Source organism: Sebastes fasciatus, chromosome 19 (genome assembly GCF_043250625.1).
Source record: "Sebastes fasciatus isolate fSebFas1 chromosome 19, fSebFas1.pri, whole genome shotgun sequence".
In the NCBI taxonomy this organism is placed as follows: domain Eukaryota; kingdom Metazoa; phylum Chordata; class Actinopteri; order Perciformes; family Sebastidae; genus Sebastes; species Sebastes fasciatus.
In genome coordinates this window covers 19166973-19188566 of record NC_133813.1, presented here as the reverse complement: position 1 = coordinate 19188566, position 21594 = coordinate 19166973, and the positions used below count along the sequence as shown (strand labels likewise).

General features: G+C 39.1%; 2 protein-coding genes across 2 annotated transcripts; one reads left to right on the top strand and one right to left on the bottom strand.

Moving 5' to 3' along the window:
• The first annotated feature begins 199 nt into the window (after nt 1–199).
• On the top strand, nt 200–12950 carry rcl1 (RNA terminal phosphate cyclase-like 1). The gene is made up of 9 exons (XM_074617574.1): nt 200–417; nt 3181–3252; nt 3546–3721; nt 3894–3968; nt 4115–4239; nt 5019–5144; nt 5381–5537; nt 10652–10755; nt 12774–12950. Exons 1-9 carry the CDS (start codon nt 288–290, stop codon nt 12925–12927), a joined length of 1119 nt encoding a protein of 372 aa, XP_074473675.1. The 5' UTR covers nt 200–287; the 3' UTR covers nt 12928–12950.
• Nucleotides 12610–20001, bottom strand: anxa3b (annexin A3b). Its single transcript, XM_074617577.1, has 14 exons — nt 19832–20001; nt 19388–19443; nt 19249–19296; nt 18699–18786; nt 16853–16947; nt 16652–16765; nt 16355–16445; nt 16148–16227; nt 15787–15843; nt 15390–15483; nt 14207–14302; nt 14060–14118; nt 13594–13716; nt 12610–13420 (listed from the first exon to the last, which is right to left on the bottom strand). Exons 2-14 carry the CDS (start codon nt 19397–19399, stop codon nt 13361–13363), a joined length of 1017 nt encoding a protein of 338 aa, XP_074473678.1. The 5' UTR covers nt 19400–19443; nt 19832–20001; the 3' UTR covers nt 12610–13360.
• Nucleotides 20002–21594: the final 1593 nt, after the last annotated feature.

Sequence of the window (21594 nt, the reverse complement as noted above, 5' to 3'; positions counted from 1 at the left end):
GGTGCTTCCGTGTAGTTTGTGTTGGAGTCTGAACAGCGTAGCCACACTCCAGCGCCTAAATGCGAGCGCGCACGGGAAACCGACCCGGTAGATTTATACATGTAAAAAGTTACAAACAGTCCCTTTAAAAGAGCCGGCTCTTTGAACCGGTTCGTTCGCTTCCGACACATCACTATATCTGACCCTCCTGCAGTGCCGTAGCTTCGCCTCGCCTCCTACCAGCGTCTTCCTTCCTGGACAAACACACGTGGATTTCTCCCACTGACGCCAAGGCAAGAAACAATAACATGGCAAGCCACGGGCTCGACTACGACGGCTGCAATTTCTTCAGACAGCGGCTGGTTCTGTCCACACTCAGCGGGAAGCGTGTTAAAATCAAGAACATCAGGTCCAGAGATGATAACCCGGGACTGCGAGGTGAGTTTGCAGCTCCGCTCCTCTGCTGCATGTGGCGTCGCTCTCACGTTAGCTCCGCGGCTAACTAGTGCTAGCTGGTACGCAGTTGGGAGTGTGTTCATCACTGAGGCGTCAGAGGTGGGAAACAACTGGACAAGTAGTGGAAATGTGAGATAAATATGTTATTACTTCACTGTGCAAAGTGATGTCATTGAAGCAGTGTTTACAGAGGTTTGTTTTTACATTACTATTATAGGGATTTATCTTTGCATATGTGAGTGAGGATCAGCAGAAGTTCCCACAGTAATAATAATAATACATTTATTTATATAGCACTTCTCAAAACAGATGTTACAAAGTGCTTCACAAGACAATAAAAGCAGATTAATAAAGTAAAAGATATGGTAACTGTTAAAACAGAACATATCAATAATAATAGAAGTGGTAAAATGGTAGGACAAGTTGATAAAACAAATATACAGTATATATACATACATGTGTATTAATGTACACATGCATCCAGTAGATGCAAGAATACTTAAATCCACTTTGTTTGAATCCATATTTTTTTTTCCTTTTCTTTTTTAACTTAGTTTTTATTGCAGTTTCAGCAACTTATACAATCATCATCACATTTTTTCCTAATGTATTTTCATTTTACAGCTGTCTCTTTGTTTTTACACAAAATTCCACAACTTGAAACAAGAGGGGAGAGAGAGAAAACACACACACACACGCAAACAAGACTTCATCTTAAACTATAATTTCAATTGAATTCAGAAAAAAAGGGAGGACACATACTGACGCAATCCAAAGAATTAAAATGAAATAAAGTAAAATAAATACATTTAAATAAAAAATAAATGTGGTGAACGGTCAGAGGTGTTAGTTTATGGATGAACACTTATTTGATTATTTTCTTCTATTAGTAATATACCTCTGGTCAATACAAGCATTTTTGTAAACAAAAATAAATCAGCTAGAGACGCCCTCTGGTGGTAGCCTGTAAGGTTTGATTTTTTTTTTTAAACTTAGTTTTTATTGCAGTTTCAGCAACTTATACAATCATCATCATATTCTTTCCTACTGTATTTTCATTTTACAGCTGTGTCTTTGTTTTTATACAAAATTTCACAACTTAAAACAAGAGGGAGAGAGAAAACACAAAAAAAAAAAAACAAGACTTCATCTTAAACTATAATTTCAATTGAATTCAGAGGAAAAAGGGAGGACACATACTGAAACAATCCAAAGAATTAAAATGAAATAAAGTAAAATAAATCTAAATAAAAATAAATGTGGTGAAGGGTCGGAGGTCAAGGAGGGGAATTGTGTGGAAGGGAGTGTGTTGTATGGGTGTGTGTGTGTGTATGTGCTTAGAGAGATGACATGGGTCAGGAAGACAAAGATACAAGTATGATCCAGGATATATAAAAATATTCAGATCACCGATCACTGTATTAGTATAGTCATGGCAGGGCTTCACCTTTTAATAAATGTGTCTTTTTGGAGTCTTAGAGAATAGGTTATTTGTTCCATGTGGTAAATTTCCCATACCTTCTCAATCCATAAATTGTATGTTGGGGGCTCAGATTTTAGCCACTTATCACTTGTGATGCATTTAATTGCTGCTGTTGAATCCATGTCTTTTGATACTGTGTGCAAAATATAAAAAAAGTAGAAGTCATTAGTTTTGTTCACAACCTACTTGTTGATATATTAAAAAAAGTTTTTGTACGCTTGGCTTTAAAGCTGCATTAGGTAGAAATGAAGAAAATATGATTAAACATTTCTTTCTTTTTTTTTACTCAGTCTTTTTATTTGTATTCTGTACAAAATCTAATAAATCACAAAAATAATTGTATAAACAAATTATATCTCCCCCCCCATCCCTATAGCAATATTACTGCACCATTAAATAAGCAGAGTTAATTTCATAAACAATTACATTTATACATATAAATGAATTAAATCCGATAGAAACATAAATGAAATGCATACAAAAGAAGGAAAAGGGAAAGAAAAGCATGTTTTTTGTTTTTTTAATAAAACGGTCACCATATCCTGACCGTAGTGCATGAGACAGATAATCTGAAGGAAAAAAAAACGTGTCCTCCTGTGCTCCCAAGATTTCGCAGACCGGAGGAAAACAACCAATCAGATCCGAGCTGGAGCCTTGCCGTCTCTGAGCAGCTGTCAATCACTCACGAACTCCGATCAAACGGTCAAACTAGGCAGCGCTGATTTAATATGAATTAATATTCTGTTACTGTAATGCCGTTTTATCGAGTTAAATGTTTTACAGAAATATCTTGTGTACTGTTTAGCTGCAAAATGAGAATTTGTGAACCCTCAGCCATGTTGAGTTCTGTTGAGGAGAGAAATAGGCATTACAGTAACAGAATATTGGTTCATATTTGATCAGCGCTGCCTAGTTTGATCGGAGATTGCGAGTGATTGACAGCTGCCTCCGTTGAATGAACAGCCAATAGGAACGCTCTCTCTCTCTCTCTGAAATGACCTGTGATTGGCTAAAGTCTCCTGTCATGAGCTAGGTTTTCTAAAGCCTGAAAACAGAGCCATGAGGAGGTGCAGAAGTCTAGTTTTTTTCTCAGAACAATTAAATTACAATATGCTGAAAGGTTATTATGGAATTTTTTGTTCAAAAAAGCCAAAAACATTCTGCCTACTGCAGGTTTAATTCAAGAAAACAAGCCTTTCATCCACAAATTCAACAGTTGCATGATGTTTGTTTTGATCATATTTTCTGCTTTTCTATTCCAGACTTTGAGGCCAGCTTCATCAGACTGCTAGACAAAGTGACCAATGGCTCCAAAATAGAGATTAACCAAACAGGTGAGTGTAACGATCTATGTGGTTTCTAATTACTGTTTACTGCCAGAGGATAGAAGAGTATAGCAGCAATGCTCAACACCAACAGATGGATGCCTTTGATGTGGATGATAATATTTTATCTGAAGTTATTTAGTTTAAGTATTTTTGTTCTCCCATAAATACTTTTTACATCTCATTTTTGCTCTTTTTGCTTGTGGCATTGATGTTAAGTTCAACTGTAGTGATGTTCAGTGGCTCTAGACAAGACAGTAAAGTTACCACCCTCTCACTCCCCATGTGTCTGTCCTCACTAGGAACTGTGTTATTCTACCAGCCTGGCTTGTTGAACGGTGGCTCCATAGAACATGACTGTAACATGCAGCGCTCGATTGGCTACTATGTGGAGGCCCTGCTCATGCTGGCTCCATTCATGAAGACCTCTCTGAAGGCCACACTGAGGGGAGTCACCAACAACCCCACTGACCCGACGGTGAGGACACACCTGCATCTTTTCTTAAAAAATGACTAATCGATTAAAAAATAATAATTTAATAGCTGACAACTAATTGATTAATCGTTGCAGCTCTACATCGTAGACGTTTTCAACCCTGTGAAGAAGTAGAACTGTGTTTTTAATGATGTAAACACTCTGTCTCCTGCAGGTTGACATGCTGAAGTCCACAGCCCTCCCTCTCATGAAGAAGTTTGGCATTGATGGAGAGGGCTTTGATCTCAAGGTGAGGACACAATGCTGGTTTGTTGATAAGCGTGGTGTAATGTTCTACAGTTAGGGGGGTACGTTCAAATATAGTGCTGCAACTTTAAAAACAAGTCCGTCTATCCCCATCTGTCTCGCTCACTTTCTGTGTTGCTGCTCCCTCAGGTGGTGAAGAGGGGTATGGCACCTGGTGGCGGAGGAGAGGTATCTTTCACATGTCCCGTCCGCAGGACCATCAGGCCGCTGCAGCTGACTGACCAAGGGAAGATTAAGAGGATCAGAGGAGTGGCGTATCCTTTTCAGGCTCACAGTCAGTCTTTTTCATCTGTAAATAAAATTCGGGTGATACAAATTGTCATTTAAAGGAACAGTGTGTAGCATTTCGGGGAATCTATTAGCAGAAATGGAATTTAATATTCATAACTATGTTTTCATTGGTGTATAATCACCTGAAACCAAGAATCGTCGTGTTTTTGTTAGCTTAGAATGAGCCCTTCATATCTACATTCTGAGCGAGGCGAATGGCGTTACTGCGGTTTTGCACTCGGTGGCTCACGTTACTGCATTCTTGGAAAGGGAGGAGGGAGCGGAGGGGTACTCAAATGGTTGCAGTCTGCAACCACACCACTAGATTCCGCCAAATCCTACACACTGCCCCTTTAAATGCCTTTTCATAGTTCAGTCCTGTTGTATTTTGTTGTCTAATCAACTGAATATTTTCTCGATTAATCCCTTTTTTTTTTAAATACAATGTCAGAAAATAGTGAAAAATCACAATTTCTCTCACTTGTAATATCCTAAAGCCCAATGTGACAGCTTCAGATGTCTTGTGTTGTCTGACCAACAGCCAAAAAGCCAACGATATTCAGTTTACAATGTCAATAAACTGGTAAAACCAGCAAATCTTCACATTGGAGTTGCTGAATAATGTTCTCTCTTTCTAGTATCTTATCTCATCATGAATGCCAGAAACTGAACTTTGTTGTTTCTCAGGATTGTGCTCCTTTCAGCTTTAATTTGAACTCTCTGTCCCATGACTCATCAAAGGTCCTTGACGGTTTAAACTCAGATATTCAGTTCGAGTTTCTCCTCAGATGGCTAACAGGCTAGTGGAGTCAGCCAGGGGCGTCCTCAACCAGTTCATTCCGGACATCTACATCTACACCGACCACATGAAAGGAGCCAACTCTGGCAAGTGAGTATCTCATCACGCTAATGTCATTACAGGGCCGTCACCTGATGGTTATAAAATCCTGCTCACTGTATCACTTGTACTCACTTTATTCACAATCCTCAGAGCTTCATGAGGTAAAATTCATACAGACAAGTGTATATATACTGTAAACATAGCTTGGGAATACCATCCTTTTGCATTTATAAGCATAGTGTCAATTCATATTCAGAGACAGTAATTCATGATGTTATCCGCAGGTCTCCAGGTTTTGGTCTGACCCTGGTGGCAGAGACGCTGAATGGCTCCTTCCTCAGTGCTGAGATGTCGTCCACGCCGCAGGGGCAGGGAGAGACCATGCTGCCAGAGGACCTCGGCAGGGAATGTGCCAAACAGCTTTTGGAGGAGGTGCATCGGGTAAGTACCGCAAAAACCCTCACAGTACAATACATACTCATTCCACACACACTCATCATGCCAGTGTTGTGGTTTTTAGGGTTGTCCATTAAAGAAAAGATCCAGATTTCGGTTGTTGTAGCCCGGGGATTAGATTTATTTTAATCTCTGACATGGTTTTAATTTAAAAAGTGGGTGTGTTCATTTCATTCCTCTTTCAGCACTGAATGCTCAGGTTTTTATTTCATTGTGAACCGGTGCATACACTCAGTTATACTCAGCAATCTGGCCAAAGTTTTCAGCCTTTGCACAAACAGGCCTTGTGCCCATAAACATCCGATAGCAGCATTTTTAATTGGGCAAGGAAATGCTCAATATTGATTTTCATTTTTATTTTTTTTAAAGCCTGCCATCAAAGTGCGCTTTGTGTTGTTTTTTGTTTTACTTGTTCAAACCTGACCCCGTGTCACTCAGCCCTGAGGTATGTCACTATCTAGCTTCAGGACCCATCATTGTACCTTATACAGCATGGTAGGGTGGTTATCCCTCATTTTGCATAGGTTACAACACTGGTACATTTTAGTCTATAAGATCATCTCAGGCAAATTTCCTACTTACTTAAAGGGATAGTTTGGGTGTTTTGAAGTGGGGTTGTATGAGGTAATTATCCATATTCAGTATATAACCTACAGTAGATGGCGGTCGGCATGCCACCAGTTTGGAGAAAAGGACAGGAGTACCGGCACGAAAGCAAGTTAATGTACTGCCGTGGACGGGAGCAGCAGCAAAACACATTTTAGCCACCTAAAAGAAAGGCCCACCTAAAAAAATCAATATCCGTGTAAGTGTACGCTATATTTAGAATATTTTCACCACTATATCTTGCCATCAGACAGCCATTTCCGATGGGGAACTGAATGTGAAACTTATCTATAGTTCAGTTGGCGTTTGCTAACACGATGCTTTGCTACATGATCGCATGAATGCAGTATTCTGATACTAAGCTTAAGTTCAACTCACTCACTCACTCACAATTGAACTTTTGTCTGAAAACCTCAATTATCACTGGAGGTTACCATCAGGTCATGATTACCCTGCACACAGCAGCTGGAGAATCGGTTTTCAGCCCGTCGCCGGACAAATCAGAATTCTTGGGGAATACCTGACATAGTTATATACATATATAATACTGACTTTTGTTTACCAGCATTCCCCAGTAATGACCCCAGTCTGGAATTCAACTGAGAAACTATTCGTGGGCAGAACCACAATGTAGAAAACAAGTAAATGGTATTTCCATTCAAATCAAATGTTTATCACTTCCATAGAGATTAGTGCTGTCCTCGACAGAAGAAATTCTTAGTCGAACAACACTCGAATTGTCGACTAAACGATTAGTTGATTTTATCGACAGATCTCCACAAAGAATCACACCACTTTGAATCTTGTGTTTACCAGAGATGTGCTCATAAGTTTCTTGAAAATAAGCCAGTCAGCATGAAAAAAAGAATATAAAAAACAACTAGTCGACTAAAGAAATAGCTTGTTATATAAGCTTGCTATAGCCTGTTTAATGAAGCCATCATTGGAAAAGTTAGCCTTGACTTAGAAGACGTTCTTTGTCCTGTCAGGACTTGTGAAGTCTGATTTAATTTTTCCAAATGACACTTGTGTTTCGTGCCACATTTCGTGTTCACATTTGTTCACGTTTTTTAGATGTTTTGCTGGGACAGCCGTGGCTAGCACACAGTTGGCAACAACAAAATGATTTATGAATTAAAGGAACAGTGTGCAGGATATAGCGACATCTAGCGGTGTCAAAGCGTGTAGGACAACTAGGTGGCCGACGTGAAAATGCGAATGGCCCTATCTAGAGCCAGTTGTTGTAAGTCAATGGGAGAATAGCAGAGCCAGTGTGTATGTGGGAAGTGAGTGGTGAAGTGAGAGAGAGAGAGAGAGAGAGCAGCGGTGGCGAATGTGTGTGATGTTGTGAGGGAACAAGTGAGCTAGTGGAGCAGAAGACAGAGTTAGTTTAGCACTGAGAATATAACGTCAATGTAGAGTGGAAGTTGCAGTTTTTGCAGAAATAAATTCTGCAGCTCCTCAAAACCAACAGAGGTTTCCCATATCTTGTTTACCGGCGGCTGAGTGGAGTGACGGGGGTTAACTCCGGAGCGAGTAACGTTAACGACTGCGGCCCAAGCAGGTACACTTATCAGTGTTTGGTTTGTCCATAGAGGACCGCTCCCTATGTAGATATAAACGGCTCATTCTAAGGTAACAAAATCACAACATTCCTTATTTTCAGGTGATTATACGTTTAAGAAAACATTAATATTATATTCCATCTCTGCCAATAGATCCCCTTAAATGTTAGACACTGTTCCTTTAATGCAGACTTAAAAAAAATAAAAAATAAATAAAATGCATTTAAACCAAAAATGTCTATGATGAAATGAAAGTGAAGACTTTGGGACTCTGTATATATCGACTTCCACGTGACAGATATGCAGAGGTCAAAGGTCAAAGGTCAGTGACTGTTTCAGTTGTTTGCTCAAAGGCTTGATGAATGTGGATTTCTTGAGTGGAGATTTACGATTTAAATTTGAGGCCTCAGAAAATGTCTCACCTTATGTATCCGTATCCTTCTACCCGTGTAGTGTGACTTACAGTAGTAGCTGTAAGACAAACTTAACTTGGCTGTTACTAAAAACACATATCGGCACAAATATTTTCACAGTCAGGAAAAAAGAGCCCACTTCATGAGAATGTACAATTCGATCCAGTGACTGTGTGACTTGAGTTTGCCTCCACATGTCTCATAAGAGCCATGTGAGTCCAGTTAGCTGGTCAGGGTAGTGCTGATTAACTCTGAAACATCCTCATAACTCCAAGCAACAGAGAGGGTCACTAACATTTCTCTGTAGCAGCCTCAGAGGACGGTGGACTAAGAAACCTCCAGTTTGAAACGTTTTTATTTCCTCCTTTTTTTAAATAGACAGCTGCTGGTAGATTCACCCGTTCAGAGACCGAAGAGCATTTGAATAACTGCTGATTTTAATACCTAATCATAGCAGGAGGACAGGGCAATCGCTGCAGCTGAGCAGAGAACGGGTAACGGCAGACTGAAACGGATGTGCGACTTGTGCTGGAATAGTTAATTTTTGAAAACGGAGAAAGGAAAAGAAATTAGCTGGATTGGCATTAAAGGGCATGAGCGCTCTGCATCGTGTGCGTCTGTTTGTTTAATGGTTAATCAGTACTGTCTTCTTGTAGTAAACCAACGCTACACGATGGACATTTTGTTTTTGGAAGCAACATTAACACTGGACAGGAGCTGATGTAAGTGGCTCCAATTCTGTTGCGTTTTTTGATGCGAAATTATCTTTTTTTTATTTAAAGAGATCACTAACTTGGCTGTCTGTTTGCTTGTATGGGGAGTTTGTGCATAATGTTTTCCTGCCAGTGTTCGCTATTTTTGTGATTAGTAAAAAGGAAGACCGTAGTAGTAGTTACTCAGCGAGCCTGAAGGATTTGAGGCAAGGGTCCAGAGAAAAATAATTGTTCAACTAGCTATGGAATATAACTTTTTTTAAATTCCAAGTATTTCTGTATTCTTGTTCTTTTTCTACTTTAGTAAGACAATAAGGTTAAAATCAGTCTTTAAGATATTGTTCAGTGTTAAACGAACAAATGCAAAACATTGAGTTCTCCTTATTTTTTTTTTTATTTCACCCGGTTGACATCCATTCAATATTCTGTTATAGTGTTTTACAGGTTTAGGTCAAGTAAATGCTTGGAAGTTGACCTTTTTTTGATTTTACAATTTATTCCATCATATGCTTGAGTTTGTCTACATCTACGTTTTTTTCCAGTTTGATTGTTTGAAAAGGGGGGTTGCCATTTGTTCGAGGGATTCTAGGGACTTTTCCATAAGGCCTCGTGGGCTGCTGGCCTCTTGGGACATCAGTCCTAACTGTCTGGTGTTTCCCTCTGGAAGGCAGGGCCTGAAACTAGCTGGTGTTGATGTGTTATATTTCTTATCTTGTACTGAGATGAAGCTGCTTGTTGAAAAGGTTATGCCGAACATATAAGTGAGAAACTTGAAACTTTTTGGGAAAAATTTAAGTCGTTTGAACTTCAGTAGCTCAGAACAGCAGCACAAAAAGGTAAGGTGCTCAGGTGCAACGTTTTTTCAATAGTCGACTTAATGTGCTCCCCACTTTGTGTAAAATGTTAGAGAAATATGATTGTGGTTGGATAAAACCTTGAGTTTGATCAATCTCATCCACTTGTAGGACTGCAGTTAGGAAAATCTCTTCCTCGTTGGCTATAAAGACAATGTCCCCATAGTTTCGTCGTGGCTTCGGTGATATAATTATGTAATTGAATCATATTCCTGCTGACAAATCGTCACGATGCCATCATACTGCGTGACTGGGCTGTGTGCGTACTCAGTTAGAATAGATGCACAGTGCAAGAAACTGATTTTATGTTGTTTGCTATAAACTGACAGAATCACAGAACGGACAATTGAATGTCCATTTGGTTTATAAAATGCTCCTGGGTGTGTCCGGGCTTGCACAGGCCTCTTCATACAGGCTGGTGGTGAATAGCACATAGCTGTTGTCGAGGATTCGCGACGGCATGTGATCACTTGGTCACAGAGAGTGGATCCTCTGTCCTCGAAATATCTCATGTCAAAGAAAAGGAGCAGCAAGGGGGAAGAGAGGGCTGGGAAATGCAGCATTATTAAAGAAAAGGAAGAGGGAAACGTTGTAGAAAGATAACTAACATGTCTGCTGTGTTCACTTTCATCAAGGACAAGTATTTTTTTTTTTTTTTTAAACACAGCAAAACTGTAAATAAATGTGCTTTAAAATATATTTGTTTTAAGACATTATCACCCGACATTTGTGTCCAGAGCTGCAAAAACATCTGGCCTAAAAACACCTCTCCTTGATCCTCACTATGTTTTGCAAGTGTAGATGGCTATCAGTGTTGGACCTGAGATAATCAATTCCCTGTCCAGGGGTTGCAGAGTCCTTTTTAAACTTCTCCACCTCCATGACGTATTTCTGTGTTGTTTTTGTTGCTGAAACGCATCGGCAACCTCCTCTTTTCTCTGTTTGTAGGGTGGCTGCGTGGATTCGTCCAATCAAAGCCTGGCGCTGCTCTTGATGACCCTTGGCCAACAGGACGTGTCGAAGGTTCTGCTCGGACCCCTCTCCCCATACACGTAAGCCCTCGTCACTCAATAATAGACACACATACATAAAGCTCCCTGTATGGCTTATTTATAAGTTACTGTACAGACGCACTTTGTTATTCTTCTACTTGTCCAATCTTGGCAAGGGACGGTATTCCAAAGGTCTCGTCCTGCTGTAGAGCCCGAAATGCTGGACTAATAAACAATGGAGGCAGTAAATACACTTGCCAGGTTATTAAACATAAGCCTTGTTTTTTGTTTTTTTACTGATTTTCACGGAAAAAGACCAGGATTTTTAAAAAGTTTGAACTAATTTGCACCTAAATTGAATTAAAGTTGTTGTTTCTTGCTGCAAATGCACACTGAGTGCTGCAGTTCACAATAATCAAGGTGCTCTTGCAATGTGTACAGCTCACAAAGTCTTCTGCTTATACACAGGTAAGAAGAAAATGGAAAGAAAATGCTATTGAAGTGCTGATTATGCACCAGAATTTTTGTTAGTAAAATAGAAAGAAATAATAAATTATTTAAAAAAAAAATGCAACAGGCGGAAAATAACAAGCCTCAGCCTTTGCAAATTTTTCACATGCTTTTGAACGCATGCGTTATCATGGGACTTGGCCTGCTGTGCATTCACATGGTCATTTCACATGGTCATTTTACATGGTCAGTGTGTGTGTGTGTGCTTAGTGAATGTGTGATGAATTAATAGATTTACCGTTTAAGATACGTTTTTAACTAGATTCATTTCTTGCAAACAAATAGAAAAGCAATTGATCACAAAGTTGATTTCCAACATCGTCGTCATCACGAAAGAGGAGTGAACTATGAACTGTCCATTTTCAGTTATCATGGTACCGGTGCTGTGTCCCTCTCAAGTACAGTACTATGATAACTGAAGATTGGCAGTGCCATCACAAAGCACTCCTCTCCTTACGCAGGTAATGCTGGTGTATTTTATTTTCTAAAGACCAATGAAATTAAGTTCAAATGTTTGCATTTGTTTTTTATTTCTGTAAATTGTCTTTGCTTTATACATTGGACATCCTAGATTTAAAGGGGACATTGCGTAGGATTTGGCAGCATCTAGTGGTGTGGTTGCAGATTGCAACCAACTGAGTACCCCTCCTCCCTTTCCAAGACTGTGGTAACGTGAGCTGCCAGCCCTCGGTCTGGGTCTCATTCAGATAAACAGAGGAAGGGAAATAACTATGGATTTGGTTATTAGTGCATTTTACAACTTTTAGGACCTCATGATTCAAATGTTCATACTGGGAAGATGATTTACCTTAAAAAAAAAAATATCTGCAGAGGTACAGACGTCTCTTTCCCAATCTAAGTCTTTTTGGGCCCAATGGCATCACGTGACCGACACGGATGTTGTAACTCCATCATTTGGCCACTACGAACATTTGCTTCAATGCCCGGCACTCTTCCTGGGGGCTTGGGCTGGCGGTACCACGTTTTGCACTCTGCCGCTCACGTTACCGCAGTTTCACAAGCGTGTCATAGAACTACGGTGACCTTCAGGTAACATAAAAACGTGAAAGGCTCTCTCTAGAGCCAGTGTTTGGTTTGTCCGTTCTTGGCTACTGTAGAAACATGGTGGAGCAACATGTGGACTCCGTGAAGAGGACCCGCTCCCTATGTAGATATGAAGGGCTCATTCTATGCTAACGAAGTCTTAGTTCCATGTGATTATACACTAATGAAAACAGTTTTGAATATTATATTCCATTTCTGTTAATAGATCCCCCGAAATGTTATACTGTTCCTTTAAGAATTGAAGGTAATGTGCATGAGATAAAAGATATGACTAATGACCTTTGACCTTTACCTACGTCACCTGAAGCAGACGTCATGGAGTAGACCAAGGACACCGTGTTCTGAAACTCCCAGTGTGTATTGTTTATTGACAGTTGGACTGTATTTCACCCAACACAGGGTGAATGCCTCTCCTTGCATAAAAATGAAACTGAAATTTCATCTCCCATTTTTTTTTTTTTTTTTACTTTCTTCCCCCTCTCTCTCCCTCACCGTCTCTCCAGGATCGAGTTCCTCAGACACATTAGAGATTTCTTCCAGATCATGTTCAAGATCGAGGTCCAGAAGCCTTCAGAAGACGAAAGGAAAGGAGGGGACAAGGTCCTGATGACCTGTGTAGGAGTCGGTTACAGCAATATAAACAAAACCATTAAATAAAATAAGTAGTTTTTTTATATAAACATGGTGTCATCTTGTCGTCTCTTTGCTCACTCACATCAAGTAGAATATTTTTATTTTCTTAAATGTGAAAGGAAGGACAATTGTTATTTATGTTACAATTTGCAAGAAGATACAATACATATGAAATGTGGAGTTCATGTGGAATACAATCTATTTTATAAATTCAAAAAGACATTCAACAGCATTGTCATGTCCATACTTATTCTTAAGTCTGCGTGTTTTAATCATTCAGTCTGTCTGGTTGAGCATTACTGGAATTCCGCATTTAAAAGCATTTTCTAGATGGTTCGTTCCAGCTATGATGCTATTGAAAAGGTCAGCGGCAGGTCACCCATCCATCTTTAGCTGCGGTTCTTCCCATCTGCACTTCACACCACCACATGTTTCCCATCATGGGAGTTGGGAGGAGTTAGTCGTCTTGGCCGCATAGATGCTTGAGGGCGTTGCCGTAACTGTTCGACACTTCAGACTACACAAACATGAAGAGAGAAAAACAGGAAATGATGAAGATGATGTTAACAACCCAACAAAATTATTGTCTAAGTACTCAAAAAGATACCAAGACATTTAAACTCTGTTGAGCATTTATGTCGAGGTGTAATGAGCATATTAAATTCCATCTCTCTGGGTGTGTACACTGACCTCTAACTGGGAGTAGAGGGAACATCCAAACAGCTTCTTGTACTCTGCTCTGATGTCCTGCAGGTCCAACTCTGAGCGACTCACAATTATCCTGGTCAGAGTGGACTCTGTGGTCCCCGCACCCTGGACAAAGGGAAATTTGGGAACGAAGCAAAGGCACAAATTGGGATGTGGGTAAATGAAATACTTGAGTCATTTGTTAATCCTGCAATAGCGGCCGCTTCTATGTCTGTGGTTCCACATGTTTTTTGGTTATGTGCTTTCGAGCCTGCTGGCACATTTCAGCCAGTGGTGCACATTCAGTCAAAGCAGCCACAATAAAACAGTGGCTTAACATTCCTTTCCACACCGCTGGTGACGAATACAAATGTCTGCTGTGGCTAAAAAGGACAAGTGCAACCAAACAATATGTGGATTTTGTTTTGGGAGCTACTGGCTTTCAAAGGCCCTCATGAGCTCAGCTTACCTTCATGCTCTTGTAAAGCCTCTCAGCCAGGTATGCAGGAACGGTCTTCACACACTTAACTAGACAGAAAAAAAAAGTTAATAAATGAAAACTTTTTTTGTAATAAGTTGTATGTTAAATGGACCAAATATAACACATTGTTCTCACCAACAGCCACTAGTAGCTCCTCCGTGTCTCCAGACATCTCGCTCTCGATGCTCTCCTGCAGAGTCTTCTTACTAATATTCTTGTACTCTACCAGAGCTGCCAAAACACAACACACATTTCAATACGTGTTGCTCCTGTTGAAGGTGTAACAAATATTTATTTTATGAATTTGTTGTTTTTTTTAGCCATGCTAGCGGCTCTAAGGATGGTAATATTGTTCTGTTGATCGGTCCACCACCTTTTTTCAATTGTGTGTGTTCCCCAGAGGATGAATCCTGCCGACTCCCCTGACTTTTTTATTTTTTTTTACCTCTAGCGCCACCATGAGATAGACATATTGGATGGATTACCATGCCATGCGCAGAGGATGTATCCTAATAACTTTGCTGATCCTCCTACTTTTCATCTAGCGCCATCATCGAGTCCAATTTCTTTATTCGTCCAATACTTTTGTTTATGACCCCTGATGGCATTCACATCAGCGTCAGCTGAGCTTTGTGTTTAGTGCTAATTAGCAAATCTTAGCATGCTGAAGCTAAGATGGTGAACATGGTCAACATTATACCTGCTAAACATCAGCATGTTAGCATGCGGGCATTTGCATTTAGCTCAAACCACTGTTGTACAACCTCAGAGCCGCTAGCAGTGGTGGAATGTTACAAAGTGCATTTACTCAAGCACTGTACTTAAGTACTATTTTGACATATTTGTACTTTACTTAAGTATTTCCATCTTATTCTACTTTATACCTCTACTCCACTACATTTCAGAGGGAAATATTGTACTTTTTACTTCACTACATGTGTTTAATTTTTACATATAAAAACATGATATACTTCTGATAGGATTGCAGACCTATACTACTAATCTACCCAGTAGTATACAAAGTATCTAAAATTGGCTCCACATTGAGGAACTACAACATTAAGATGCTCTATGTATTTGTTCATGATATAAAAAAATATTATATTATATTGTAATATAACACTGAAAGAGGTAATTCTGCATAATAAGCACTTTTACTTTTTATACTTGTAGTACATTTTGCTGACAATACTTCTGTACTTCTACTTAAGTAACATTTTGAATTCAGGACTTTTACTTGTAATGGAGTATTTTAGGACTGTGGTATTTATACTTTTACTTTGTTACATTAGCATCTACAGAATAAACATGAACCTACTCTGTCGAAGCTGGGGAATACTCCTGTGGCACAGGATGTCGATGAACTTCTCCTCATCGGTTCCCCACTTCTTCTCCCCGGCTTCATACAGGGCCTGGGTGGAAAAATACATACAGCTTTAGACTGTACATGTCGATGGTTTAGACAAAGTGCAAAGTTGACATGTTAAGCATAGGAAAAGCAGGTTTAGACTTGAATCAGGAAGAGAGCTGCTGTGTTAGAGTGTGAGGTTCATTCAAGCCCCATGAAGGTGTATGGCCGAGATAATAATGTCGAAACAATTGAAGAAATGCACCAACACCACACTTACAGATCTGTCTGAGATGGTCTATCGGTTTAACACCACTTCTCCAATTTATTTCAACCACAAAACAACAGAAGTGAGTAGTGGATATACCTTAGCATCCGCTTTAGCTTTGGCAGGGTCCACATTGGTGCTCTCGTCTCTCTTCCCCTGTGAGGATGAACATACATAGAATGAATCCAATATATTTGGTATTGCTCATTTAAGTGATTGTGACCCTTATTTATGACTGTAATTTTTTTTTAATCTACAGATCTTGTAGGAAGACAGAACTTAAGACAGAAATATGAAAAAAAAATTCTCTAGGAGTAGGCAGATTTTTTCCCATCACATTTTTTTGAGATAGGATAGAAATGTTCAGACCTGTCTAGCTTCTATAAAATTAATGCTTTAGGTCTGATTCTCATTTGTTGGGAATGCGATCACGTCACTGTTTTAATTTAACGTTCGGTACCTCAGCCAAGATGAGCAGGGCTTTGCCAAAGTCTCCAGTCACCTCCGACTGCAGATCATGAATCAGCGATTTCCCAGTTTCTTGAATGAAACGGCACAATACGGATGATTACGCAACAATCTAGACACATTTGCCAACTATTTCACAATAATCTCAGTTACTGTCTAGCAGGTGAGATTACAAATACTTTGTGTTGAAGATACTAACCTGCAAGATATGCTTCAGACAGGGCCTTGATCTGTCTGTTGGATCTCGATGCAAAGATTTCTGTCAGCGTACTCTCGGTGGTCCCTGCTCCCTGTATGAGTTACACAAAAAATGGGATATTGAGTGGAACGAAATGGCATTTCAGCTAATTGCACCACAATGTGAGTACAGTAAAATTCCATTAATCCAAACAAATCTGAAGCAAATTAAGTCTGTTTAAGCAAATTAAACTTGTAGAACTGGTATCTTTGCTCCCTTTAAAATCATATATAATCATATAATCCGACACAATCTCACCTTGATGGCGTTGATGACTTCATGACAGTCGTAGACATCGGGAGGCGTTACCAAGGCTACCAACAAATCCTCAAAGTCTCCTTGGGTGTCGCCCTTCAGGTCATCTACCAATTTCTGATGGAGGAAGGATGATAATGCACATTTTGGTCTATGTCTTCATCACAACACTCAGAATTATTATTTAAAATATAAATTATATACCCTTCCTGAGGCTTTCTCATAGGCCTTAGCGATGAGCTGACGCTGAGCATTACTTCTTTGGGTCAACACCTCAACTAGTGTCTTTTCTGTCGTACCTATAGAGAAGAGACAACACGAAACAGGCTCACTACTTCCACTGCACTTCATGGGTTTACAACCTTATAGGGGAGACCGGGGGCAATTGTAGCAATTTTTGGTTTTGATGCCATTACTCAAAAACCTCTTGAACAATTTGGATATTCTTTATGTAGCTATGTGTGTTCCACTTGTTAACAGTCATCAAATGTTTTTACAAGCAATGTAAAAGCCGTTTCTCACCAATGCGGTGCAAAAATGTGGTGCAGGAAAATCACATGCTAATTTTTCGCATTGACAACTATACACATCGGGTCCAGTGAGAACTAACTGCGTTGCTGTGTTCCACTTTCACAATGAGTTTCCTCTTCAATAGTGCCGTGTCCACTACACACAACAAAAACGTATCCAGACAGAGAATGTATAAGGTGCTAATGTTAAGTACACAATACAACATTTAATTATCAGACTTAATCGGACCCCCAAATGTGATGCTAACACTAATGCAGTTGTGGCTAGCCTCGTTCACTGACCAACATATAACATTAGCACGTGTATATCAGCTACATGACCATCTTCATTGCATCCCAGTTGCTGGGCGATCTCAAGCCATATATTTATTTGGTTGTTGAGGTAGTAGTGTTTGTCGTATATTATTGGGCGTTGAGAAGGGGACGGCCTGTTCTTATTCCGAAACAACAATGGTCAGAAAAATGTCCCATAGGACAGAAAAAAGCCCATTTGTCTGAGTATTTAGTTTGTTACCCCGAAAACAATCGGCCAATGTTCCAAGGCACCGAAAATTCACACTCTCCATGCAACAAACAGAAGCACATGGCTACTTATTATGCAGAATGACAGCGATCACAGAATATCATTGGTCAAATACAAATTATGCAGTCGGAAATCTGCTGAAATTGAGGTCCATTTGAATAGTTTTTCCCCTGCACCAATGATCCGTAGGGGTGTGCAGGAATCAAAAGAACCCACAAAATCATTTTTTATAAATTTCAGTGCGTTTCTTTCGGACGAAAACCCGTGCTTGGTGTGAAGCAGCTTTTAGAGTTACAATAATGATTGAAACACGATAAGTCACATGCTATCTGTGATCTGTACCCACATGCGGGACAAATGTAATACCTTCATATACCAAGGATCACAATAAACTACCAAGAATATAGATATAGTTAAAACAATTTAATATCCATTTAACAATTAATTACTTTCATACCTAAAAAAAAAAAAATCTTGGCAGAGAAACTATGAGATGTCAGTCTGTCCTTTTAAAAGGGATCATCACAGACCATGTGCATGAGTTTCATGGTTGGTCCTGTCTAGGGCTGCAGGAATGAGGAATTATATATTTTTTTACATTATTCCCATTTTAATTGAAAAATATTAAAATGATTCCGTTGTGATTTTTGTGGGGAATATGATGTGTAGACCAGGACATCTCGACAGCACCACAATATTTAATTTAAAACACAGATTTCGCCTTTAACAAATACTGCAATTTCCTCCTCATCCTGTGATTTGAAAATTGCAGTAGGCCATATTGTGATTTCAATAAAATTTTGATTAATTGTGCAGCCTAAGTTCTGTCTCGTTTCTGATTGGTGCAATTTAAGATGTTACAATTGCCCCCGGTCTCCCCCACACAAACTCGTTCAACTAAGGGACAGATGTTGCACATTTAGTAAAATATTATTAAAGTGCTTTACATGTTGGTCTGATATAGAAGAATACTGATAAGGGTGACTCATTAACTTACCAACGCCCTCCATGGCCTTCCTCAGTGCAGACACATCTTCTTCCATTTTGAAGTTTACATGGTCCTTCACAGTTCCTCTTGCACTGGACTGATAGACACAGAAACACACACACAGGCTCATACATAACGACCAGTGTTTGATAATGTAAAACAATAACACATCTCCATCTATATTTACACTATACATCCTATATACCACTTTATAGACTGCACATATGTACATATTACATTTATTTACTGACGGACTGTACACACTATGTTCACCCATTCACTCTGTATCTTTTATATCTCTATTATTGTTTTTATCATTTTTGTATACCTATACCTCTCCTGTGTTTCACTCTGTTTGCTGATGTTGCTGCTTTGACACCTGAATTTCCCTCCGAGGCTTAATAAAGGTTCATCTTATCTTATCTTATATAATTGCTGTTTAATATTTTATATTCTAAGCTTTCCTACAGGAGTTGTCACTAGCAACCCATGTAATCATCATCATCATTATCATAATCATAATCCTGGGCACTAAAAGGTAAGAGTTGGTCCAACTTACTGTCACAGTTAATGAGGAGGGGGAGTCTAGGAGCAGGTCCAAGTCATCCTACAATACATGTCAACAAATATGTTTTCATTTTCACTTATATTTTTCTCATATTTTAAACCTGCAATTTAATTTTAATACAACTTCTCACCCAAACAGACATTGTTGTTGTTGTTGTTGTTGTTGTGGTTGTAGAGAAGTATTAAACTAGGGAAAAGAAAAAGCATTAAGTATCATCATATCACTGCATAGTGATTTAATTTACTACTCCTGCTTCTGATTAGTGTTTTTCCTCTGCACATTTCTCTTCCACTTCATCCTGCGCGTAAAAACATAAACAAATCCACTGGATTATTCTTCTAAATGTCTTCGTATGAATCCATAATGACTACTCGCATTAGACAGTTTAAGGCTGGACACGCATAACGTTACACGACTAGAAAGAAAATGAAAACCGTAACGTTGTAATGTGTCGACCGCTGCAACTTCCTCGATGAGCAACGCATCAAAAAAAGCAAAACATGGAAAACAGACTAGAGAATAAAGACGTGTACATCCATAGATAGTGTGATCAAGAGTCAGAAATCGCCATTACCTTAAAGTTAGAGGACAGGGTTGATGCCGGAGGAGGAATTTCACAGTGAGCCAAAATCGCCACACCTTTCAGAGAAGAGTTGAGAAAGCAACGCCCATCATTAGCTGGAGGAAGTTGAATCATGGAGACGTTTTTCATAAACTCCTCCTCACTGATGCAGTCTGCCAGGCCATTTAAACTGTGTCTTTCTCTGTAACTTGACTCCCTTGCGCAATAATGTAGGCCTACTTCACTAAAAGTAACATAATAATCTGCTGCACACTCTCAAACAGTAGAAGCCATTAAGCTCTTTAATAACAGTGGGTCCAAAGTCCTGTTTGCTCTCAGGGCAGGGTCAAGGACATGAGTCAGAGAGGTGGAGGAAGGAAATTGAGAAACAGGAAAACATATTAGTCAAATCAGCCTCATCTCTTAATGTCATCACTGCAACTTCATGTTGAGATCACAAGTTCTGATCCTGATTCCTATCTCAGTCAGTCTAGTTCCTCTAGCAGAACTAAACCAGCCCTTAAATCCTAAATGTAGCTATTTTAGATGTAAATAATAAGCAAATTATAGACTATTTTGTAATGCTGTGGTTAAGGTCCATGATCATACTGAATCACCTCTTGGATGGATGGGACTCAATTCCTGAACATAAACTAATGGAACATTGGATATGCCAGCAGAATTATAGACTGTTACATTGTTGGATTATATTAATTAGTAATTACTTGCTAATATGAATGATTCATTCATATTTTAATTGATTCATTTAAAAATTACACTACAATACATTACAGTAACAGAATATTGATTCATATTAGATCAGCGCTCCCTAGTTTTTTCAATAGGAACGCTCTCTCTCTGAAATGACCAGTGATTGGCCAAAGTCTCCAATCACAGGCTAGATATTTTAAAGCTTGAAAACAGAGCCATGAGGAGGTGCAGAGGTCTATGTATCTCTCAGAACACTTGAATTACAATATGCTGAAAGGTTATTAAGGATATTTTGCACAATGATGCCCAACACATTCTGCCTACTGCAGGTTTAAATACTAAATGTAGATAATTTAGATGTAAATAATAGCAAATTATAGACTATTTTGTAATTATGCACAATTATTATCAAAATTAAGGGCTTGTTTAGTCCAAAAAAAATCCTAGGTAGCCTTACTTAACATCCTGAGGCAAAACTAGAAGTGTAGCCTAAAATATCCTCACTGGTCAAGTGTGTAAACAAATAAATGCATAAAATGCACAGTAAGGTATAGAAGTGATGTACTGAGAGGAGAAGGGCGACATCTTGTGGCTAATTGTAGACACTACAGATGTGTGTGTGGGGGGGGATAAGATATGAAAAAGTTGTGAGATAAGATATAAGGATTTGTGGATGACACTGCCTACAGATACTTTTCAACCAATGATGTTTATGGGTTTATTTGTTTTGCAATATTTAAGACTATACAACATAATAAAAAAAATAAATGAATAATATACAGTGCAGGAAGAGGCAAAAAGCCCACTGTGTTTATCTGAAGCCTCCACCCAGAGACAAGATTAATATAAAGAAATAATATGACTACATAAGAGTGGTAAGAAAACAAAGTTCATTGAGTTCATGTTTAAAATACTACATAACATTCATAAATGTAAAAATGTAGTTAACATTTACATGGGTGTATTATATAAGATGAAATACATAAAGGGTTTGGGTTAAGTTATTCCTTCCAGGAACATCTCTAAAAATAACCTGCTGATAAATTACCGTATGATTGACACAC